Source organism: Spea bombifrons, chromosome 12 (genome assembly GCF_027358695.1).
Source record: "Spea bombifrons isolate aSpeBom1 chromosome 12, aSpeBom1.2.pri, whole genome shotgun sequence".
In the NCBI taxonomy this organism is placed as follows: domain Eukaryota; kingdom Metazoa; phylum Chordata; class Amphibia; order Anura; family Pelobatidae; genus Spea; species Spea bombifrons.
The window spans coordinates 5,823,316-5,849,479 of NC_071098.1; the positions used below are offsets into that span (position 1 = coordinate 5,823,316).

The 26,164-nt window shown below is 39.6% G+C and overlaps 1 protein-coding gene across 1 annotated transcript in view; it reads right to left on the reverse strand.

Moving 5' to 3' along the window:
- Positions 1-26,164, reverse strand: part of NPHP4 (nephrocystin 4) — a 79,689-nt gene that overhangs the window by 29,652 nt on the left and 23,873 nt on the right. Inside the window, exons 9-13 of the mRNA XM_053452415.1 lie at positions 19,326-19,508; positions 17,431-17,569; positions 7,879-7,934; positions 6,098-6,223; positions 1,855-2,000 (exon numbers count right to left, since the gene is read on the reverse strand). Of these exons, the coding sequence (XP_053308390.1) occupies positions 1,855-2,000; positions 6,098-6,223; positions 7,879-7,934; positions 17,431-17,569; positions 19,326-19,508 (650 nt within the window). The remainder of the gene's footprint in view (positions 1-1,854; positions 2,001-6,097; positions 6,224-7,878; positions 7,935-17,430; positions 17,570-19,325; positions 19,509-26,164) is intronic.

Below are 26,164 nucleotides of genomic sequence, written 5' to 3' on the forward strand. Positions count from 1 at the left end.
AGTCATGTTAACTTCCCGTCTCCGGGAGCTGCGTAATTATTTCACCCTATTTAGTTATCGTTGCCCTATTGCTAAAGGGGCAGTCTATTCCCAAAAATGTTTATTTTTCTTTTTTTTAATGAATATTGGAGTCTGTGTTGTATGGAATACTGCTTGTATTTTCTAGTTATTGAAGTTTTCCTCCTCTGCTGAAAACAGGAAGTGCTAAGTATCATACTTAAGTACACTTCCTGTATACTTCCTGAGCGTCAGCCAATCACATGTATGCTAGCTGAACATCAATGTACAACTTGGATATATGTGATTGGGTGCTGCTAGACCCACTTTTTCATCTTTTGTTTTCCATACATTGGGTTCTAGAAGCGTTTATAAAGATTTATATTATAAAGTACATTACAATGCAGCTTATATAATCATTTGCTTACCAAAAATATACAAAATGTAACAAAAAACTGTTAAAAAAACACTGCTTAACTTACTGTGATTTTCATTTTATATCAACACTTGCTATCAAATTATTATTATTACTTCTAAAACCACAATTTAAGCATAAATGGGAAAAAAATCTGCTCTGACTGCACTTTGCTCTTTCCGTAGCCCTTCGGAAATTGGCCATTTTTAAAAATCGTTAAGCTGTCACCTTCCGGATGCCGTCTGCCAGCCAACTAATTAAGTCACCGCAAATGGCTTGATTAGGCCACATAAAAGGTGCCCTGCCACCTACACTAAACATTAACTGAGCGCTCGAGCATGCTAACCAAATTATTAAATTGATGGTAACGTCTCAAGCCAGAAATCACAGTAAACTGACCGGATTTTTAAAAGCAAGTCCAGGATTTTTTTATTTTTTTTTAAACATTTTATAAAAAAATTTTAAAAAAACGTGCGCATCATTTCTCCAAAATAATTAATTTTGAGACCACACAAAGTTTAGTGAAGGGGGCAAATGAGTCCATAGACCACCCCCTTGTTTAATAATAATGATTATTAAAATTTATGTAAGGGGGTTACAGAAAAAAGCTCCACCTGCCTCCTCTTGAGGTGGCGGGGTGAAACGTGACTTGGAACACAGCTCTTGTATTTTCAAACAGTGGGTGATCCGCTGTGGTTTCTCTACTGGCATCGACTCAACTGAGCTGCGTTAGATCTGCGGCCGAGGCTGCGTTCAGCTTGGAGAAACTCAATTTACAAGTTGGACATTTTATCCAAAAAAAAATAATACATTTCCAGGTACATCTGCTCTTCTCTTCCCCTGCAAGCTTTTTTTTAATCCCATCAAGAAGTACAAAAATAAATAAAAATATAGGGTCGATAAATGGAAACACGAAAAAAAAAAAAAAAAAAAGGTGTTAGTTTGCCCTTCGAGGCCAAACGCTGGATCCTTGTTACTGAATCAAGAAATTGCATTTTTATTGGGATGTATATTGTGCGAAATGCAAGGATGATATAAAAACCCGATGATACAGAGAGCCAGCGGACAGACTGCGTGACTCAGCTTTCCTGGCATTGTACGGAAACACATGGCGCGTTCTATTTACGGTTCAGTAACAGCTACGCAATTCTTTTTTTTTATTATTATTTATTTTTTTGTATTTTTTTTTTTAAACACAGAACCTAGAATCACGTTTCTAGACGCTCTATAAATTTTATTAACCCGGTTATTTAAAGAGACCATCACTATATCACATATATTGACCGATAACAATTAAAAAAACTGATTTTAATCATTTTCTACCTTGTGACTTATAAGTTTTGTGATGGCTTATTAAAAAAAGAAAAAAAAATGGAATAGATTTAATCTGTATTGGATCTTAAAAAGTTGTGTATTATATCGTCTTGGTTAGAAAATCTTACCTTCCCGTCTGAGTGCCCATAGCAACAATAGGTGCGTGAACCGGGGAAAAAAGAAGTTCTTGAAGGTGGTCAGAGGCGGAAAGGTCGGGGTTTGTTTCACTCATATCAGCCTCGAGATGGGTTATCCCACTTACATACGGAAATTCCTGCGGGAGAAAAAAAAAAAACAAGAAGTGCTCCATTAAATCATAATTTATATTTATTGTTTTATGTAGCGCTATCATATTCCACAGCGCTGTACAATGGGATTATAAAAAATATATGAATATCAGTAGAACTGTTTAAAAAGTATTAGATCCTAACTGTGTAGTTTTAGATTGTTTGCATATTCGTCATGAATTTGCATAATTTATAACAAAACTTATTTATTGTAGCATGTTTCCAATGAGCCACAAATCCCTTTAGCCAAATATACCACATAAATAAATAAAATAATAATAATACAATATATATATATATATATATATATATATAAATATAAATATATATATATATATATATATATATATATATAATGGAAAAAGTACAGAATAACAGAAGTTATACCAGTATATGATATGAAAGGGAATGAAACAAAATAATCATAATTACAATTCTTATCACGACGATAAGAGCGTTAAAGCAATTCCTTTTTCTATTACATTTTATTTACAGACAGATGTATACACACAAAAAAAAAAATATCACATTCTTTTTTTTTCCACATGCGAAAACAAGTTTGAGTCAATTATTCATGTTGGAAAACCAATCTTTGAAAGCACATGGCATTAAAAATTAGTTTGTTTTAAATTGCTAATTGCTTTCTAGGGAGGCATCTTATTCGAATTACCTAACTAATTAAACTCGCTAAATGTTACAGCATTACGAGCACGTCATGGGAAGCTAACCACAGACAATTATAGAGAGCTAATCTACTTTGTTATGTAGTGCATGTTCCTAAACAAGAATCATAGTCTAGGAACGTCAACACCAGTTAATACGTCAAGTCCAGGTCTAACCATCTGTCGAGGCCAAAGCAATCCTGCCCATTGACCTCCTTGGGTGAGGTCCTAAGTTGACCTTAGTTCATTGGAGATGTAACAATTTCCTGGCCGTTATCACATGGCCATCATCGGATGTTCTATTAACGAAGAACAATGGCGTACGTCAGACATGTACACAGCTAGCTAGATCGATCGACAGATCCACAGGTTAGATAAGTAGGCGACAGACAAATTGAAGGCATCGACCATGTATAACCCTCTGCCCAGAAATACGTAAACATGGTCTTTGGCTTTATTGAGTGTAGTCTTACATTGACCTAAGTTTGTTAGAGGTAACATTTCCTGGTCGTTTGATGGTCCACAGCTAGCTAGATAGATCGACAGATTAGATGGGTAGATGATAGACAGGTCTGGCCATCTGGCACACTGGGCAAAAGCCTGGCAGGCCGGAGGGAGAGAGGGGGAGAGAGAGGGAGATGGGGAGGGAAAGAGAGCGAGGGAGAGAGGCACTAACGATATACAGTACTGTGTAGATGTTTTAGGTGTAAAAAATGCTGTAAGTAAGGGTTTTCAAAAATAAACACGCTATTAATTTATTTTTATCACATCACTGAGTCTGTCTGGCATTACATGAAGATAGAGGAGCAACCGAGGCGGCCTAAATCCGCAGAAGAACTGGGGTTAGTTAGTTGGGTCAATCAAATAGATGACCGGCAGTCACAGGACTTATTTTATCAACACTTTTCAATCAAATCATATGCCAAACCGACATTTCGGGACGACACGTCCCTTTCTCGAGGTGAGAAGAAGTCGGAGTGGCCCCCTGTCTGGTACTTAAAGGGTTCCTGATTGGGGGTGTTGGTGGTTTGGCTGGGCTGTATTTGGGGGATCCGTGCCGAATCCATGCGTAGGGAAGCCTTGATGCAAATGCAATAGCGGAATTATAAATTTCATTTCATTTTTAACCCCATCAATAATTTTTATTAGCGTAACCCGACGTCTTTCATGCGCTGTCGTTAGTAAATCAGCCCCGTTAACCGTAGCCTTTACATTAGCAATATTTGTCTGTTTTAATGTTGCGCTCGAAATGAAAGCGGTAGATTTTTTATATTCTGCGATATTTATTGTTCTGTGCAGCTGGGTATTGAGACGTACAGCATATCGACACGGCTTAAATCTCAAACCGACTGCTAACAATGTAAATGATGGCGTTAAATGCGTTTATTTATTATTTTTACCAGGAACATTTTCTCTTGCTTCCAGGATGCCCGGGGAGAGTAATGGCTACTTTTACTTAATAGCAACTTAAATATATGCTACCAAGTGAAATGGTGCTTTTAATCCTATTAGCCCTATAAAGCAAAATATATTAAAAGGAATCCCATACAATCTGAATCAGCTGTTCCCTGGATATTTCCAATTCCACATCAAATATACATACGGAAATAACACTTTAATGCTTTCACCAGCACAAAGCATTTGGTTATCCATCATACTGTGTGTCACACCATATAAATAAACTGATTTCCCCCCAATTACCTGTTTTTAAAGGCAATGAACACGATTAGTGGTAGATATTGTGAATCTATGTGTGTGTTATCGAGTCAGCCATTTCTTGATATTTTTTATACAGAAGTCAGACATAAAATATTAGGGGCCAGCTTGGTAATTTGCGACTTTTTATCCTTGCAGGTCTACACTCTTTTCTCCGCTCGCCTACGACAGAGCACTCTTTGCCTGAAACGTTTAGAGCGTTCGTTGGTCCCTTTCTCCCTTAAATTGTGCTCATAAAACAATGAATTGATGAAATAGTAGATTCAATAATGGTTATATTTGGCAATTTGGTATATTCACTGCAAGCAGAATGTGGGATTTCAGTGGAATCTTATTTGTTTCTTGGACTCGCGTTCGGTAAAACCATCTGCCTATCCTGATGAAAGCCATATGCCTATCCCATATGTGTTGAAATTCCCTCATTGTATTAACTTCTCCGTCTCATCGGAGGCTGTTCCACTTATCTACCACCCTCTCAGTACAGGAGAACCGTCTTTACTTGTCTTGCATCTAAGCCACGACCGTCTACTTTTAGACCTCTTGTCCTAACGTTACTCGTCTTTTGAAAGACTTGTTCCTCCTGTATTTTGTTGAATATACACATGTATTTGTAGGCTTCTCAGAGTGGGACTTCATTAACTGAAAGCAAAAACAGCGCAGAACACGTTCGGCCAGCCATGCTCTTCCTGCAGCAGAAGGTCGCTGGGGCTTTGGACCTTCGTAATACAAAATGAAGTCAAGGAGCTGAAATACAACTCTCCAGCAAACTCGCTCGTCAACTGATCCCCTTCCATCCTAAAGAGTATCCCTTGATCCAAAAGTGTATCCCGTGATCATATTGTGCATCCATTAATCCTATTGTGCATCCATTGACCCTACAGTGTATCCCTTGATCCTATAGTGTATCCCTTGACCCTACAGTGTATCCCTTGATCCTACAGTGTATATCCCTTGATCCTATAGTATATCCGTTGACAACAATGCACGGTTTGATTTTATACACATGATGACTGTTCCAATTTGAAGCCTACAAATTTAGAAGATGTAAGTCTTTCAATCACATAATTCTGAGTAAGTTAATACAGTTAATACATCTAGAAAGGGCATTACCTTGTGACATAGACACACATTATTCTTTTAATATCTGCTCTTATGTTTACAGTTTTATTTAGTATACAACTACAATTTTAGCATTAAGAAAAAAAACATTCCATACAGTAGGAGACCTTAATCCATTTAGCGTCTGTCAGCTCCTATACACATACAAGAGCCTTGCTTTATTTTTAAAAAAGGGACATTTTCTGTACTGGAAGTGCGTTCTCAAACAATTCCATTAAGTAAAGTGAATGACATGCCACTTTCAGTCAGCCATGAGGTTTATCTATAATTAAAGCAAATGCTTTTGAGTGTCACCTCACATGATCTTTGGAAATAGTTTCCCCAAACAGTCACAACGGAGGATAAACTGAGGAATATTTGTGGGTTTTTTTAATGAATCAGAAAGCCCTATTTTAATTCACGTTTCGCTTTCAGGGTAGAATGTGGCAGTTCACTGATGTTATATATAACTTTTTACATTTTAAAAGAAAATAGCATGTTAATACATAAGATTATATATATATATATATTTTTTTTTTCTTCAATTAAAAGTAAAAAAAAAAAAAAACAACTATTAGTTGCTTATGTTCTAAAAAAAGGCTACTTACAGCATGAGAACGTTGGTAGGCCATCGGTGAAGGCATGAGTTGACTTGGGACTTGCTGCAGAGCTAGCTTAGAAGAGTGACTGATAGTTGGATAACGAGGCGAGGCGGTCAGCTGGGACATTGACAACTATAATATAAAGAAATAATGTAAGAAAAAACAATCCCCTATACTTCATAGATAAACATATCAAACATATTTATATTTCTTTGCGTTACAACCAACATGCAGACCTTAATTTCTCTTCTCCTATTCAAATTCCCAAAACTTTCTATCTACGGACAAACGAGTTGCATTAACAGATGGCCGCAAAATGATTTGAAAGAGACGATGGCGTAAAACATTAGTCCTTCGATAATTAAATGTGCAGAATTTCTTTCATTTTTTAACTTTGAATAATATAATTAAACAACATTCCATACAAATAATAGTAATAATAATTTGGCATTTCCAACGCGAGATGAGAGCGAAGGGGGAATTCATGAAACTACAGGTTAGAACAAAATGAAAAAAAATGCCAGCGTGCGGTATTAATTAGGCAGCACCCATTATTAGGAGAACATTGTCAGGGTCTCTCACATCCTCAGGGCCGGTAACTGTTGCCGAAGCTCTAATGAGACATAATACGCCGGGGAAGCTCTCAGCGCTCACACTGAGAAATGTCACCGTGGCACAAATCTGAGTAATTACTCTCTGGTGGGTCGGTGGGATGGAATGAGAACACATTTAGAACTGGTCATTTGGACAGGAACGGCTAAAATCATCTGAAACTACTACCGCTAAAACTCCTAAATATATTCTGACCCAACTTGGCACCCGGTGACTACAATGTCAACACTACCATTCAAAAGTTTGGGGTCATTTAGTTGTTTTCATGGAAAACAAGGACATTTATAGCTGTAACACAATTGCAAAAGGGTTTTCTAACAATCAATTATCCTTTTAAACCTAAACTTGCATCAGCGAACACAACGTGCCACTGGAACACAGGAGTGATGGGAGTGATAAAGGGCCACTGGAACACAGGAGTGATGGGAGTGATAAAGGGCCATTGGAACACACGAGTGATGGGAGTGATAAAGGGCCATTGGAATACAGGAGTGATGGGAGTGATAAAGGGCCATTGGAACACAGGAGTGATGGGAGTGATAAAGGGCTATGGAACGCAGGAGTGATGGGAGTGATAAAGGGCCATTGGAACACAGGAGTGATGGGAGTGATAAAGGGCCATTGGAATACACGAGTGATGGGAGTGATAAAGGGCCATTGGAATACACGAGTGATGGGAGTGATAAAGGGCCATTGGAATACAGGAGTGATGGGAGTGATAAAGGGCCATTGGAATACAGGAGTGATGGGAGGGATAAAGGGCCATTGGAATACAGGAGTGATGGGAGTGATGAAGGGCTATTGGGACACGGGAGTGATGGGAGTGATAAAGGGCCTCTTTGAAAAAACGAGTAAAATGAATGAGTGACCCCAAAGTTTTGAAAGGTAGTATTTGATAAGCAAAAAAAAGAGTACAGAAGATGGTGTTTTCATGGATTTCAATAGTTTTGCAGTTATGGATGATCAATAAACATAATCCTGAAAGGGTGAAATCTACCAAAATAATTAGGCTAAAAAAATTCCCATGTTTCACATAAGTTTGCCACCAACATGACACAAAACAAGAGCAACCAATTTAAGGTGCTTTAAGCATATATTTACATACACAAACATTCACAATATGCCTCTATATAGCATTTAGCATATGAAAAAAGTGTTGGTGCCCCCTCACTCACCGCAGGTCCTAACTGTGACTCTTGAAGGGAAACTCGACTTTGGACCACCACCTTTGCTGTAAAATTAAAGAAGCATTTGAATCATTCTTATGAATACAAATAATTTTCCACGTAACGTAGTCTAAACTGTTTATAGCTAAAATAGTGAATTTTTATATTATATTTTTCAGGTCTACCCGCATTCTGGTGCTCAAAACCGACCCATGTAGGGAGTCAAAGACCAATATGCCCTGGTTTTCTGTTTCCCCCACTACCCGGATACAGCGTTGGAGGGGCTGCCGGCACGGAGATTTTTCTTGGTTTTCTGTTGCTGTTACAATATGATATGATGGACTCTCTAGATGAACTCAGAAGGATCCTTCAACAATCAGCTGTCTACCAAGCTCACAAATACTACCATTAGCAGGAACTTGCTGCTGTCTAGTTGGAGACGGGATTTCGTTGTGGTTGTGTTGGAGACAAGTCCCGGTGGAGTGAGGACCCAGCTAAGAGATCTCTACTTGCCTATAAATCATGGGCTTGTTTGTTGGGCAAATTCAGGTGAGAAGCTGTAATAATAGATTGCATCATCGATGTTGAATGTGATGGAAAAGAGTCTACTCGTCTTACAGCTGCCGATGGTCATTTTGGTGGCAGCTTTCTGGTGGTGATATCGAGAGGAAGGACTCCTACTTCAGTAAAAAAAAGTACATGATCCAACTAACAGGGATCCCAGGCAAGACTTAGAAACACGAACAGTCGCAGATAATGTCAACGCATTAAAAGTCCAAGAGCACAGGTACTAGAAGATACGTTATAGAGCTAGAAGGTGGAGGGGGTAATGGGAGACAATTCTACTGTATGGAAAGGGTGACAGCTACCGAGAACAGACTTCCAGTGGAAGAAATACGAGCCAATACATTAAAGGAATCCAAGAAACCTTTGTACGTCCATAAAGTTATCCTGAAAACCTTAGATCGGCCAACCGGTACTGTTATGATGTCACTACGTGTCTACAGGTGTCGATAAACATGGTTTTGATGGCATGTTACAAAGTCAGGAGAACAAAGTAACAGAGCTAACCGTCCTGGCTGGAAAATATAAGTCCCATATAAATAAACTCCTTAAAAGAACTAATCCTGCTAGACACGAGCAACGCACTTTATTTTCATTCTTGTCTATAAAAGAGAAACTACGGGCTATATCGTCCCGGCTCTAGCCAAGGAAAGCAATCAACAGAAGAGTTTGGCTAACAATGTAAAACATCGCCCGGCTCTCTCCATTTTTATTGTTTGTGGGGAAAAATGCCTAATAACTGTTATATTAGCTGGCTGGCTTTGTGTTTGTCCGGAGCGTCTTTGATCGCACATCTTTCATTGCTGTTTGTTGGAGGTAAACTTACTTAAGCAAAATTTATAGAGCTTTCTCAACAGCCAGCGATAGGTCAATGTTACGAGCTTTTTCATGTGAAATGAAACCAGCCTGATCATTCCGTCTCCAGGTCATTTCGGGTTTAAATGGCACTGATGCACAACACAGCTAGCGGTTACATTATTTGAGACGAGTTTCTCCCTTTTTGGTGTTGCTGCTAAATCTATTAAAATTTGACAATATATATTCGTATCACACACAAACACCATCTAAATCAGTGTGTTTTCTCACACACCACCGTTCAAAAGTTTGGGGTCACTTAATTATTTTTTTAATGGAAAACAAGGACATTTCTGGCTGTAACATAATTGCAAAAGGGCTTTCTAACCATCATTTAGCCTTTTAAACTTAAACTTGGATCATCGAAGACAACGTGCCATTGCAACACAGGAGTGATGGGAGTAATAAAGGGCCATTGCAACACAGGAGTGATGGGAGTGATAAAGGGCCATTGGAACACAGGAGTGATGGGAGTGATAAAGGAGTGATGGGAGTGATAAAGGGCCTCTATATGCCTATGAAGATATTCCACTAAAAATCATTTACAACATTAACCCCGTCTGTGCTGGATTTCTGATCCATTATTATTATGGTTTCAAAATATATAAAGGTGTGCGCCAAAGTTCAGTCTTTTTATTATTTTTTAGAATAACATAAAGAATGTTAGCTTGGTTTTTTTTTTTTTTTTTTTTTTTACAATCTAATAATATTTGCATAAATGGGATTGTATACCTCATAAACTCCATTCATTAAGGTTTTATAGCTGCTCCTGGCAGACCGGAACCCATAGTAAATTGGCTGCTGCGCGAGTTTCACGTAATAAACAATAAACTAAACGAGATGAAATAATAAATTAAATATAGGAGTACCTGACTCGTTAAAGGAACAGTACAGTTATGGGCTGTTCCTTTAAAGTCTATTATTACCAATTCAGCCTTCTTTACACAGAAAGATGTAGCCAGGATTCGTTACCAATCATTACTGCCTCTTACGTCCAACCAGAATTTTAATACTAAGCTTACGACCTCCGAGTACGGGTGAATAAGCGAGGGGAAATTTAGTATCTTATTATAATTACATTATATTTACATTATGTCCTGTTTTGCTTATTTTCTAAAAAAAATAAAAAATAAAAAAATTGAAAATCTCTAAACGATGATGGCTTTGAAGGACTAATTGTATGTCTATTTTTATGAAGGTGCTAAAAGATATGCTAAGTGTTTTATGGTTTGCAGTATAAAACAATGGGAAGTGTAGTAAGCGTACTTGGGAACGGTCTGGGTTTGGCCGGGAGACTCTGGGTAACAGGCGGCTTCCCCGGGTCTCCGCTCTCTTTTTGTGGTTTGAGGTTCTCGTTTGGGCCAAGGAGGAAAGGTGGAAGTTGCATTTCCCTTTGGGGAGTGGGGCTCCAGAACATTTAGGGATCTGCTGTCCATTGTGGCCCCTAAAGGGGCACACTTTATCACTTTGAGACTTCAATAAAAAATGAGTCTCTCTCCAGGCAGGAGGGGCACCCCCCCACACACACTTTTACTATCTGGGGCTAATTCTACCCCCCACACAGCCAGCTAGCCCGTGTGAAAAAAGACTCCCCACAAAAGGCAGCGCTCTGGGTAGCCTAACCGGGAGAGTTCCTAGTTACTAATATTCCACAGCGCTGTACAATGGGCATTAATGGTTATTAGATAGAAAATGGACTCTGACGCATTTCACATCACATGCAACACAAAAAATTGGTGCAAAACGCGCCGCGAAAATCCCATCTCAGGTCTTTAATCCTGACATTTTATGATTTATCTACTACAAACAGATCTATTATTGGCACGGATTGCCTGCGGCTTCTAACGATGATTTTTCTGATGTGTAGGGCTTAACAAAAAACCCGGTCATCATAGTTAGATAGGGTGAGGCGCCAGGCTTACCACTTTGGTTAAGTGCTTCCATTTATCCCTGATGCATTTCGCGTAACATGTTTAAATGCTGGTTCATAAACACAAATATGCTGTTAGTTTGAGAAAAAAAATATAGGTCAAGAGCTTGCGGAGAGCATCTGATTTTCAGATCAGAAATATTTATGAAATAAATGCTTTAATGGCAGCGGCCAGCGTGCCGTTTAATGCTGTATATTATAAATGTACTGGAAGCCTGAATGGCTGTCAGAAAACATTGTTGGAAGCATTTTAACCATAAATGCTGGGTGTACCGGCACGCGGGGGGTGGTAATCAAACCAGAAATGGCTGCATTTAGGCAACTACCGAAAAAAAAAAAGCTAAATTATGATTATTGTGTATATGACAGAATAAAAAAGGGAGGAACACAAAGCGAAAGGTGCATATAGCGAGGAATAAGTACATACATGATCTGGGGTTATTAGACTGCAATAACTGGTTCCCTAAACATGTCTGATTTAAAATCATAGTTTTCCAGTTTATTTATTATCTCACGCTGATTCTGCTCTGGTATTTGGTACAATTTATCTCCGGAGGTGGGAAATTTTAAACACGGCAACGGCCTCTTCTCCCACACATCTCGGCTGGGGGTTAAATGGTGAAAACATGTATACGCATATTGAAAATCTCTAAAAAAAAAAACGCAGAAGAAGGCCACGGCTTCCAAAAGTTTGGGTTTAGTCTTGTTTACCCCCTTATTTTATTATTGTTGTATATTGCAAACTTTAATAAAATATATTTGGAAAAAAATTATATATATATATATATATATTATATATATATATATATATACGGATTCTGACCCATTAAATATTTTAATACCAAAAGTACATCCAGTATGTTTGCAAAGGGTTAACAGCCTGCGTAGGGGCAAATAACCAGACATTGTTTTAATGATACTAGATGGCAACTTCTATCATCATCATGGACATCAAGTTCATAAATGCCCCCCCACACACTTTGAGATGTGATTGGAATCTACTTATTATTCCTGTCCCCGTTATTCCTGATTGTATTGTTTGACATCAAGAAGAATCTTGAGCTTTTATTTAGATTTATCTAATTGTGATCCCAAGTAATCCTGGATCAACTAGATCTACCACTGTGAATATTGCCCTTCTCTGTTATGCTGAACCAAAGCTCCTCTTATATAGAAGCGTTATCTGTTCCAGCAGTGGTTTGTTACCCCAAGAGGGATTTGCAGGGTATTACACGGTATTTGGGTATTTTAAGTGGTTTTCAGGGGGGTTTGTTACAGAGATTATATATATATATAGTATATGTACTACTGCACAAACATTTGGGGTCGTTAAGCTGTTTTCATGGATAACAAGGAACTTTCTAGCTGTAACAAAAGGGTTTTCTAGCGATCAATTAGCCTTTTAAATTTAAGCTTGGATTAGGGAACACAACGTGCCATTGGAACACAGGAGTGATGGGAGTGATAAAGGGCCATTGGAACACAGGAGTGATGGGAGTGATAAAGGGCCATTGGAACACAGGAGTGATGGGAGTGATAAAGGGCCATTGGAGCACAGGAGTGATGGGAGTGATAAAGGGCCATTGGAACACAAGAGTGATGGGAGTGATAAAGGGCCATTGGAACACAGGAGTGATGGGAGTGATAAAGGGCCTCTGTACGGCTATGAAGAGATTCCATTACAAATCATCAGTTTCCAGCTACAATAGTCATTTACAACATTAACCCCGTCTGCGCTGGATTTCTGATCCATTTCAAGTTATTTTAATGGAGCAAAATTTGCTTTTCTTTCAAAAACAAGGACATTTTAAGTGACCCCAAACATGTGAAAGTTCGTGTATATATACATACATGCACAGCCTGGGATATAATACTTGTGTTTCCTATTCCAGGACTCTACAAAAACCCAGAACAGAACCTTATAGGCGGACGGTCATATGGGAACGGTCTGGCGGCTGCACTAGAAAGACTGTTCTAGACAACTGCACAATTTTCATTAAAGCGGAGCGGAACAAAAAGCGTGCGCATGAGTATAAGAAATTATATTTCAATGCAAGCTTCCTTAGGGATGTCCTGCGACATCTATCGTTATGGCCCGGATTTGGACGGAAGGAGTTTAGGAGCTTCAGTTTCAGAAGGAAACAAGAATATGACTGTCACGGCTTACATAATCTACTTCTGACCTAGAAATACAGTTAAAAGTATTTTTATGTCCCAAACAGTGCTTTCTCCCAAAAATCCTTCATTAAATGTTCTCCATTCCTTGCGGGACATCATTTACTGGTCATATGTTATATTATTATTAATTATATATTATTATTTTCATTATTAAACCAGCCTTACGTTTTCACGTAACATATACGGATTATTTAATGCAAAATAGTTAACTCTAGTTTAATAGTTGGTCTTCCTTGTCTCTGCCGTCCTTGTGTATTTTGTCTCTTGTATCAAATATGATATTATTAGAGGGTTACGTGTGATTGGTTTATATACTGAAGTCATTATGTTAAACTCTATAGCTCTATATAATAGCCCTATTTCCAGACGCAGGACCCAGTTATTTCATAATGATGTATTGCCCCCTGGTGGTAAAAGTGGATATTGCACGATGTTGAGAACGATGCCTTGTGAATTCTAACTAGACCCGACTTCTAAAATCAGTAAAAAGGAACAAGTGAATTAATAACATAAAAAGAGACACAAAAGTTATTAACAGTAAAGTGAATTTATACACTGCTATTCCCAATTCAGGCATTAGCTGGGAAAAGAAGAGAATATAACTTCTGTTTAATGGGGAAACGCAAGTGTAATATATTAGGAATCCTATGCAATTTAGACGTATAAATCTTAGAAAAGCCAGCTTGCGTGGATATGGTGTGATTACAGGGCGTCAGGGAGCTGACATACTGCCGTAGCCTCCTGATATCCACTACATAACTCTCAAGCAAAATGTTATGTTTTTTTGGCATCCCCATAATTAATGGCTCGATGACCGCACCGAGTCTCTCCCCGTCTCCGCTTGCCCGTTTGATGCCTCTTGATTGTATGTTCTTTTCAGTTGGGCTCCTTTGGTGTTCTGCATAGATATGTAGGATAAATATATAATATTAAACGGGGAGTAATCTCCAGTTTTGTTCTACCCCTTAATTAGATTTATTTCATGTTCATTGACCTCACTTAGTAACCAGTTACTATCTAGCAGCCTTTTCGGTGATTCTGCTTCCCGACAGTCACAGAAATAAATAAGTCGCTGGGGGAAGTGCTGTTTAGCTGCACCAACTTCCTACCCCGGCACTGTCTACTTCCTGTTTTGTTATCCCTCCTGATAGGGCTAGCCCTGTCCCTGTGTATATCCAGCCCCATGCCTAGGTTAGATCAATCCCCTTAATACCCCACATACGGTGCCGGAGAGGGGGGTATGTTAATTAGAGGACGCCGATTTCTGCGACAGGCTTGTACAAGTCATCAGCATCCTCGGGAACTTTCTAAATGAGCTGACCCCGATTCACTCAAAATATTAACCCTTTCATAGCACATTGCGAAGATTCTATGTAGCGACTCGCCAAATGTGTTACCCAAATAGCTCAAAAACCTCATGGAAACCTTAAGTAGTCATTATTTAAAGACCCACTTAGTTCAGTCACCTGCATTCAAGCAGGGATATCAGGGGAGCAAAAGCACCAATTGGGAGTCTTGTATACGATCACAGCGGTGTACAATAGGAAGGGGTCATCTCCAGACCGTGTGACCCTGAGAATCTAACCCTTCACCCTTAGATTGGGGGGGAAAACCCTGAGACTTGGGATCAAATCCTGAGAGGTCCCAGGTACAATCATTGGTGGGCCCAACAGGACAACAATAGGATAAAAGAAAAAGTGTACATTTAAAAATCTTTGAGTTTGACTTTTACAAGACTTCCAGAATCTACCAGAAAATAAATTGCCTACGCCACAGCCGACGTGACATATCAATTAAACATATACACGTGAGAATTATGGGTCAGTCTAAACTGAAGCAATACCATCTGCTCCGTAACGCTGTTACCGCCAAGCGTTTCCTCTACTTATGTGCGTTTGGGGAATAAAAAGAGAAAGTTTGCAACAAAGTAGATTTAACTTAATGAAGTCAGCGGCAAAGAAACCATTTTTAATGAAGCAGTCAACAGGCTTTGAGTTCCACTAAAACATCTTGGTGATAAGTAGACAATGTCTGCAGGGGGCAATGCCTGCAGGGGGCAATGTCATGTCAACTTCCTGCATGGAAAGACCAACTTCCTGCGCACAAACAGTCAATCCCCAGAGCAAATGTGCAAGCATTGGGGAGGTTTAAGATCATGCATAACCCAAGCAAACACGCATTGGGACAGCCCCGAAGCAATATTAGGAAAAGAAAGATACCGGTAAAGGGCATGAGACTTAACAAATGAAGATTTCATATCGGGGAGCTTCCCAGGGTGGCTACCCAGAGAGCTTCCTCTGCTGGGGGAGTGGCTTCGTGTAGGGGCAGGGCTAACTGCACATGGGGGCAGGGCTTACCCCAAACAGCCTTAGTGGAAGGGAGCTGGATGGAGAGGAAGGGAAAGTGGACAGGAAGCAGGCAGAGCGGAAACTGCCCCGGACAAGCAGGCAGAGCGGAAACTGCCCCGGACAAGCAGGCAGAGCGGAAACTGCCCCGGACAAGCAGGCAGAGCGGAAACTGCCCCGGACAAGCAGGCAGAGCGGAAACTGCCCCGGACAAGCAGGCAGAGCGGAAACTGCCCCGGACAAGCAGGCATTCCCCCGGAGACTCCGAGTCAAACCTAGAGAACCCCCAGTCGTGGTTATTATCGTTATTACTATTATCTGGCATTTGTGCGGTTGCAGAATGCATTGCTATGAATCTGTGACCATTTAAAAGTCTAGATAAGTAATGTTGTTCCACATAATCTGATTTCTTTTGGCGTTAGAAAATAATAATTTATCACACAGGATGATATTCTTGATTTATTTATTATTTTTCATTTAGTGGATAAACCAATAAAGTTATTCTAAAAGGGTCTAGTCTGTCTTAACACTAAATCAACTGAGAAACTGTGAATCAGCTCCACAATAATAAACAGGAGCTATCGTTCTCATCCCTGGTGGCAACAATGAAAAAGGACTCCAAAGCCACAAGTTTCAAGATAAGCTGCAGGCACTGAAATATAGATACAATTTATTAGGGCTATTTCATGGAGGATGCAGAAATATGTTCAGATTTTGAAAAAAGGATCAGTCCTTTTTTTTGTTTGTTTGTTTGTTTTTTTTTTAGATAGGATGGACATCTTTTGAAGTTTGTGCAGTAATTTTATATAAGATGCATAACGCACAAAAATATACACTATCACTCAAAAGTTTGGGGTCACTTAGCTGGTTTTGTGGAAAGCAAGAACCTTTCTGGCTGTAACACAATCACAAAAGGGTTTTCTAACCATCAACTTTTAACCTTAAACTTGGATCAGCGAACACAATGTGCCATTGGAACACAGGAGTGATGGGAGTGATAAAGGGCCATTGGAACACAGGAGTGATGGGAGTGATAAAGGGCCATTGGAACACAGGAGTGATGGGAGGGATAAAGGGCCACTGGAACACAGGAGTGATGGGAGGGATAAAGGGCCACTGGAACACAGGAGTGATGGGCGTGATAAAGGGCCTCTCTACGCCTATGAAGAGATTCCATTAAAAATAAGCCGTTTCCAGCTATAATAGTCATTTACATCCATTTCATTTTATTTTAAATCGACAAAATTTGCTTTTTTCTCTCAAAACAAGGACCCCAAACTTTTGAACGGTAGGGTATATGGGTTCATAATGGCATATGGAGACACATACAGAAATACAAATAATTAATTACCGTTCTTTTCCATCTGAAATCTAGCTAATCATAATTGTGGCCATTGAAGCAGGACAAAGACATCTGAAGACTCATTTTTTTCTCAGTAACAATTATGAAACTTATTCAAAGAATTATTCAAAGATTAATTATGTTACCGGAGACACATCTCCCCTTCGAAGCACGGCAAACTCACATCCCTTTCTTTATACCAGATCAACAAGGTTTTTTTTATTAATAGCAACAATGAAAAACATTCTCAGGAAGCTGTGTTCAGGAGTGATTGGCACAGGGGTTACTAAACCGGCGGATATTTGGCGCTGGATTATAACCGGGCAAATAACAAATGTTGTACTCACGATTAAAGGAGGCTGTCTTTTTGTTCGACTGAGTAAGTTCTTCCCTGAAGCCGTCTACAGACTCTGCACCATCTTCAAAACGCGTTTCTGAGCGGACGTAGAATTCAAACTGTATCGTTCCGGCTTCAACCTGCTGCACCTGAGTTAATGGAGAAGGAACTCAATGTACTCAAGAACTTATTCTCTAAACCGGGGAGTCTGCGGGACATTTGATCGTTTTGACTTCGGGAAGGGACAACCTTGGTGGGATCTCCTGCCAGAACGGCTGAGCTGGCCCGGTGTAGATCTCTTGATTTAACCAATTGTCATGATAATAATCATTATCCAGGACCAGCTTAGCCCTTCTTGTATGAGAGGCAAACAACCCATAGAACTGTATCATACAAGTACTTGAGAACATTGAGACTAGAAAGGTTACCAAGCGTTCCGTGTCCATACCATAGACATAATAATAGTGTCAACCATACTGGATAAACAAAACTCGTTAAGATATTCATTAGCATGTCAAAAAGTGTTATCAATAACAATACACAAGCCCTTACATTGCCAACTGTCAGGGTCTGCTGATCAAACGTATCTTCTGAAGCTATTACAATGTAAACGATCAATGAGCATGAACTGAATAAATTGAGGCAATTCCAGCTCAACATATGTTACAAAATCAGATAGACCAATCTCTCCGTGATTTCAAATTGCAAATAAATAATCTAGAAGAATGTCCCAGGATAGCATTTGCTGAGCAGAGTTTGGCGTATGGGCGATTATTGAATGACTGGAGTGTTCGTCTTCATTTGTAAATCATAATACATACCTAATAATATCGTGTCTGATCGTAATGTCAGGGAGATGCAGCAGATCGGCTCATTGAGAAAACCAAACGTATTCTAAACAGTGACCTTCACAAAGTCACAAGCGTATTTCTATTTGTTCATAGAGCGTGAAAAGTACTTTATTATACTGTAGATATTATTTCAAACAGAACATTCTTTATCTGAAGATAATAAACTACGAGCTGCCCACGGTGTAACATACGTGATCTAGGAGGGACCGTTTTCCCCGAAGCAGAGAGTGTCGCTGGCAATGCGTTCAACTCAGGACTGAACCCAGCTGCAGCCCGTTAATGCCACTGCAATGCTAACCTTCTGAACATGCCAACCCATTCATGCCACGGGAACGCCAGCCTTCTAAATATGCCAACCTGTCCACGTCACTGGAACGCTGGCCTCCTGAACATGCCAATTCTACAATGCCAATAGAACACAAGTCTTCTGAACATGCCAACCCTTCCATGCCAATGGAACACTAGCCTCCTGAACATACCAACCCTTCCATGCCAATGGAACGCTAGCCTTCTGAACATGTCAGATGTCTCTGGCACACTTGTGTCCTGAACATGCCAGTGTGTCCACACCATTAGCACGCTAGTCTTCTGAACATGCCCGTGTGCAATGTCACGAAGGAGGGTGGTCATGTGAGGTTCCATGATGACTTTGATTATGTCTACACAGATAAAACATGTCAGGTGGTGCCCTGCTAATCTGTGATGGTATCTCTATTTTGTCCTAATATTAAATAAATCTAAATATGATCATATGCTATATATTGTTTAGACTTTTTTGCACACTTCAGCTTTTGTTTTTTTATAAAAGTATACATGAAAAGAAATGCTCTACCTGTTTTCTCTAGAACAAAATAAAATAGGAAAGAAGAGAATATTTTGTGTGGAATTTTCATGTATTTTAAATCTTTGTAACTCAGGAGCAGAGGGCCGAAATGTGCCAAAAACCTCTCCAAGTGGGAAAGTTAACGGTTAAAACATGCTGGCACAACAGATATTGTCACGCTGTAGTTGCTTATGAATAACCCCAGATAAGTGAAACGATGTGTAACGTTACCTCGTCGGAGCTCATACTAGTCGGGGGTATCTTGTACACTAAGGCGTTACTGGGGTTGGCTTGAGGTCCTCCTTGCAGAGATAAGGTCACTTCTGAAGAGCCAGGTTCCAGGCGAGGGTTAAACGAGGCCCAACGAATCATGTGCATGTAAGACGTATTAAGCGGACATGTTACGGATGGCACCTACAGGCAGAATAAAGTAATAATAAAATTAAATGAATGGAGAAAATGCGGCATCTGATTTATATATATTTGAAATCATCTAAAACCCACATACAGTTCATAATGGGGCGGTAATATCAAGCACTATGGATAATTATTAGTGTATAGCACAAAGTTCGAAGAGTGGTCTTATTACCATAGCAACTAATAGTCCAATCAGCATGGACAATGAATTGGTTACTATGGTAATAATATTTGAAGAGTCCCAGGAGCAGATACTTATGAAAGTCTGCAGATATAAAAAAGAAAAACCTTTACAATTTTGGACTGGAATCATTTAACACCTGTTGCTATATAAATAGAAAATAATAATAATAATAATAATAATAATAATAACACTTTAATGTGAGGAGGCTGGCTTTCAGTTAACCTGCCATAAGCATACCTGAGCGCTAATGGGAGCGCTCCCTCTCATGAAGGGGAGGAGCCTGCCAAGCATATGGGAGGGGATAGTCACGCGCATGGGCGGGACTAGCCCCAGACAGATTTTAGTGGGTGGGGAATGAGGGAAACGCCTCTTCCCTGTCTAGAGAAAGACAGGTCGCTGCAATGTTATTTTATTAAACCACCGACCTGTTCTGCGTCGCGGCACTAAGGTGAAGTCGGGATAGAAATGGGTGATTTGGGACGTTTGTAGTCACTGGAACATTTCATGTATCGGTGCGCGGCTCGTATATATGGGTGATTGTTACTGAAGACACAACTCTCACCCCCCCGGCTACAGCCAACCTCATAAGCAAGAAGAGCGGCTACAGAGAGCGAGTGAGGGGGGGGCCAGGACGGTTTACGGAGAAAGAATAAAAAAGGGACAAATGGGATAAAATTCTATTTTTTTTCTTCCTTTCATAAACAAGGACATTTCTAACTTACCCCAAACAGTAGTGTGTATCCATTTATATATAACTCAGATTTAGGATTTGCTTTAAACTGTGTATTTTAATGAATTGGTGTTCATCTGACATTAAGTAAGAGTTTTGTTAAATTTGAAAAGGATGTATTTTTATTACTGAGGTTTATGGCAGAATTTGTAACAGATTGGCTAATGGGGGCTCCCCAACCAGTGATTACATCATATATCCCCGTGTGGGGGGTTTGCTAATTATTATTTGGTTTTGTTCTAGAAATGTCACTTTGTTTACCTTAGATACAGTGTGTTGATATGGAGGATAGTTGTCTGTTCTGTGGAGTTATGACATCACAGATGCGCAGGACACCTGGCAGTGCATACAAGGCACAGAACAATCAGTTGGCTCGCTACCTGACACTCAGCTGCTTGCAGTAGTGGTGATTTTGGAGAAGAGCGATGGCTGAAGGTGGAGATTATTTGATAAATTATACAGAAAGTGAGACGATTGAATGGAGATCTATCATGGAGAAGGATGACATCACGGGAAGGGATTTCCAAGATGAGGACTCTGGAGAAGATTACACCGGAGATCTGGAGAGATATTTCAGAGATGTTCTCTTTGGTGGACTGGAATTGTCTTCCTATGAGTATGAGGACGAGGACGAGTCTCCTCAACAACCATCCGAGGACGTGGAGATGATGAGCATTTCTGAAAGCAGTCTGGAAATCCCTCCAATTGAGATAAGAGAGGAGATGAGCGCGGAGATGAGAGAGGAGATGAGCGCGGACGCAGAGATGCCGAAATTAACACCCCGGCAAAAAATGGCAAATTTCTTTCAGAGGGTCTTCAAGCCGAGAAAATTCACATTTGTCTGCATGTGCATTTGTGGAATTGAGTAAAAGACCCATGAAGACCCGAGAGAAGTTGATTTTCCCGATCCCGTAGATTCTTCCTGTGTTTCCCCTCCCGTTATTGTTTCCCCCAATGACCTAATAAACAAAAATTACTAAAAATCTCTTTATCTTATAGCATTTTTCTCGGTTTTCTCTGACTATCGATCATTACGGATCTATAACTGCGATGTTATTTTATTAACCCACGACCTGTTCTGCGTCGCGGCACTAAGGTGAAGTCGGGATAGAAATGGGTGATTTGGGACGTTTGTAGTCACTGGAACATTTCATGTATCGGTGCGCGGCTCGTATATATGGGTGATTGTTACTGTAGACACAACTCTCACCCCCCGGCTACAGCCAACCTCATAAGCAAGAAGGGTGGCTACAGAGAGCGAGTGAGGAGGGGGCTGGGACGGTTTATGGAGAAAGAATAAAAAAGGAACAAATGGAATAAAAAAATGTCCCTTTCAAAAACAAGGACATTTCTAAGTTACCCCAAACAGTACTGTATATATATAACTTAAATTTAGGATTTGCTTTAAACTGTATATTTTAATGAATTAGTGTTTGTCTGACATTAAGTAAGAGTTTCGTTAAATTGGACGGAGGGGCCCCATGAATGAAGTGCCGGACGAGGTACCCATTGTCAAGCCTTGTTAAGGGGTTAAGGGATGACTAAGCAAAATTTGGGCACTGACAGTCTTAAATTAGTGGCACGTGCACGGCCAGATGGGAGGGGGTAATTACCCTCTCTGAGGGGTATATATTGAAAGGCCTTGCACTATAGGGGCAGTTATTTTAAAGTGCATTTTCCCGCCCATCCCTCCCCTAATTTTCGGCATTTGCCGGGTACTCAGGTTTTGACGCTGGTACGGTGCAGGAGTTACCCATCTATAAGAATGGTTCCTTGTGGTGCACAGAGGTGTAAGTGCAGGACACTCCGGGGGCATGCGCCCCTGTGAATCGTATGGTCATGCGACTGCCGCGCTAGGGGACGCCGGCAGTTCCAGCAGGGATACAGGTGGACACGCCCATACCAGCAGGTTACTTATTTGGTTATTAATTGGTTATAAGTTTACTTTCGTTTTGACTATAAATATTGATATATTGTGTCAAAATGTGTTGTGTTAATAATGGTTGACACTTTGTAAAACATTAATAAAGGTTAAGTGTCGCCGTGCTGTAGTTATTTGTAGTCCGCACCACGGACAAATAAATTCCATATCTGACGATTAATAAAGTTTTGAAATAAAGAAGTGTCTCTTGTCTTATTTGTAAGAGGGACCGAAACTGGACGCCACTTCATTCAAGTGATTACATCGTATATCCCTGTGTGGGGGGTTTGCGAATTATTATTTGGTTTTGTTCTAGAAATGTCACTTTGTTTACCTTAGATACAGTGTGTTGATATGGAGGGTCGTTGTCTGTTCTGTGGAGTTATGACATCACAGATGCGCAGATCACCTGGCAGTGCATACAAGGCACAGAACAATCAGTTGGCTCGCTACCTGACACTCAGCTGCTTGCAGTAGTGGTGATTTTGGAGAAGAGCGATGGCTGAAGGTGGAGATTATTTGATAAATTATACAGAAAGTGAGACGATTGAATGGAGATCTATCATGGAGAAGGATGACATCACGGGAAGGGATTTCCAAGATGAGGACTCTGGAGAAGATTACACCGGAGATCTGGAGAGATATTTCAGAGATGTTCTCTTTGGTGGACGGGAATTGTCTTCCTATGAGGACGAGGATGAGGACGAGGACGAGTCTCCTCAACAACCATCCAAGGACGTGGAGATGATGAGCATTTCTGAAAGCAGTCTGGAAATCCCTCCAAGTGAGATGAGAGCGGAGATGAGCGCGGAGATGAGCGCGGAGATGAGCGCGGAGATGAGCGCGGAGATGAGCGCGGAGATGAGCGCGGACGCCGAGATGCCGAAATTAACACCCCGGCAAAAAACGGCAAATTTCTTTCAGAGGGTCTTCAAGCCCAGAAAATTCACATTTGTCTGCATGTGCGTTTGTGGAATTGAGTAAAAGACCCATGAAGACCCGAGAGAAGTTGATTTTCCCGATCCCATAGATTCTTCCTGTGTTTCCCCTCCCGTTATTGTTTCCCCCAATGATCTAATAAACAAAAATTACTAAAAATCTCTTTATCTTATAGCATTTTCTCGGTTTTCTCTGACTATCGATCATTACGGATCTATAACGGTCGCTGCGATGTTATTTTATTAAACCACCGACCTGTTCTGCGTCGCGGCACTAAGGTGAAGTCGGGATAGAAATGGGTGATTTGGGACGTTTGTAGTCACTGGAACATTTCATGTATCGGTGCGCGGCTCGTATATATGGGTGATTGTTACTGTAGACACAACTCTCACCACCCCGGCTACAGCCAACCTCATAAGCAAGAAGGACGGCTACAGAGAGCGAGCGAGGAGGGGGCCGGGACGGTTTATGGAGAAAGAAAGTGTAAAGACTGAAGAAGAAATAATTAAAGAAGAACAAATGGGATAAAATTCGAGGGGCAGAAGTAAAAGGCTGTCAGTTAAAAATCAGTCGGCTCTAGTCACACGTTTCCCACTTAAATTCACACAATAGAAACCTAGCCGATCAGACCCATCCGGCCCCCGTCTAGTCTTCCCATGGATTTCCAACACCCGCATCTGTAAATACCATTAAATAGGTATTTAATATGCGTAGTGATTTTGTATTATTGGTCCCTGGTCTATATATACCTCCTGTAAGAGATGTCATGATCTCTTAAGAACATCCAACATTCGCGTTCAGTGATAACATTCCGTGTACGGTGACTTTGTAGACATTATAAGAAGGATTGAATGGTCTCGCAGTTTACAGTTATGGTGGATTAGTGACTTTCAAGGTTCTTATTGTTAATGTTCTTCAGCCAAGGATATACAAGGCTTTAGGATTAATAATAATAAAAAAAAAAACCTTGGGATTAAGAGATAAGAATAAAGTTCTACATTTATATTCCCAAGTGACAGGTTGCTTTACCAATTTGTTCACATTTTTTTTTTCAGTTAAATAAATTCTTCTCCGCAGATGAAAGGAGACATAAACATCAAAAAAGTAAAATGAATGTAAAAAAAAAATGAAAAATGTCAAATGATGGATGACCTCTTCCAAAAAATAAACTAAACATATAAGAGACACCCCACGGTTGGAGTCATAGTAATTGGCGGTCTTAAAGATGCGTCATTACTTAATAACCAATATTTTATGAACATTTTACATAACATTGGTTCTCGGATTTCAACAGAATGTTTATTTTTTAAGATTTTTTTTTCTTTTATTGTTTTTTTTCTCATAGAGGCAGCTGTAAGGCTATAGGAGCTAACAAAAAAAATCCTATTTATATTAAATTATATTAAACACCAAATTATATAAAAAAAAATACAGCGAATATAATTTAATATAAATTGATTTTTTTCCCCCTGATAAATTATTTGTGAATTATAAGGTGCGCTAATATGGTGGAACACTTGAGAGCAGCAATCGCTGTATATTTATTATATATATATATATATATATATATATTATATATAATATATTATATATATATATATATATATATATATATATATATAAATATATGTTTTTAAAGATTAAAATATCATTCCAAAATCATAATTCCTTTCCTTCTTAATAACGTACTGTTTTGTACATGGGCGCAAAACCCATTCATGCCTCTATTTAACATTATTATTATCTTTTATTGATATAGCGCCAACAATTTACAATCGTGATATATGGTAGACCTTTAGAATGTATATTTCCAGGTCTTGAAAGGATAAGAAAGATTCAAAAACCCTAAAATGAATAAAACAGCCAGCTGAAGAGATAAAATGTTTGACTACTTGACTCTACATATACCAAAGTTAAAAAAAAAAAGAAGCCTCTCTGTATAAAAGCTCTTCACCATTATATTGTGTTTTGGAAGGATGACACAGGAGACGTTACAAATGTTAAGGAGGTTCAAGATTTCTGGCTTTAAAAAAGCCGGAATGGAAAGAAGGAGTATTCCAGGGACGCGCGCCGCCATCCTTGCAGCCCCGAGACTATGGTTTCTCCTTTGAATCCGTCACTTTAGGCTATTCAGTAAAAATATAATAGAAAATCAGCCATTATATTTAAAAAAGAGTTTCAGGGGGAAAAGAAATCCAGATTAATAGCCGTAAGAAAATGTCAGGTGAGACTCGGCTGAATAAAAGGGTCTACAAGTTCCGCTTTATGGAAAACAAAAAGGCTGCGCCGATATATTTGAACCGAATGATTGCTTGAAAGCAGAAACAAATGTGTTTTTATTAAATCGGGAACGTTTATTGAAAACCAAGCCGATAAATCTACTCCCTTAAATCGAAGAGCACAAAACCAAATAAAAGAACACTAGAAATTCGTGGAGATATTGGAAGGAATAAGGCTTCCGATGTGATTGAAAGCCAGTTGTGTAAAGACCGGATCTTTAAAAAAAAAAAATCAATTTCCCGACAACTTTTAACCTTATCGGCAACAACAGATGCCACGCTGCAAAAGTGGAAGTTATTTACAAATACGTTGAAAAGGGGAATAATTGAGACCAAAGGCATGGGTAGGGATTTTGTATTCTAAACAATACATGGCGGGTAACACGTTTACATCCATGGGATGATAAGAATTAATTTATTGCTGAAGACGCAAGATGATTTGTTATATTATATTTAACACAGCCCAGAAACATAGAATTTGACGGCAGAGATAAACCATTCGAACCGTTTTTCCATTTCTAAAAGCTCAAAGCCCAATCAGTCCTCGGTCGGGACCCAAAGTCACGATAGCTTTATGCCTATCCCATGCATCGACAACTC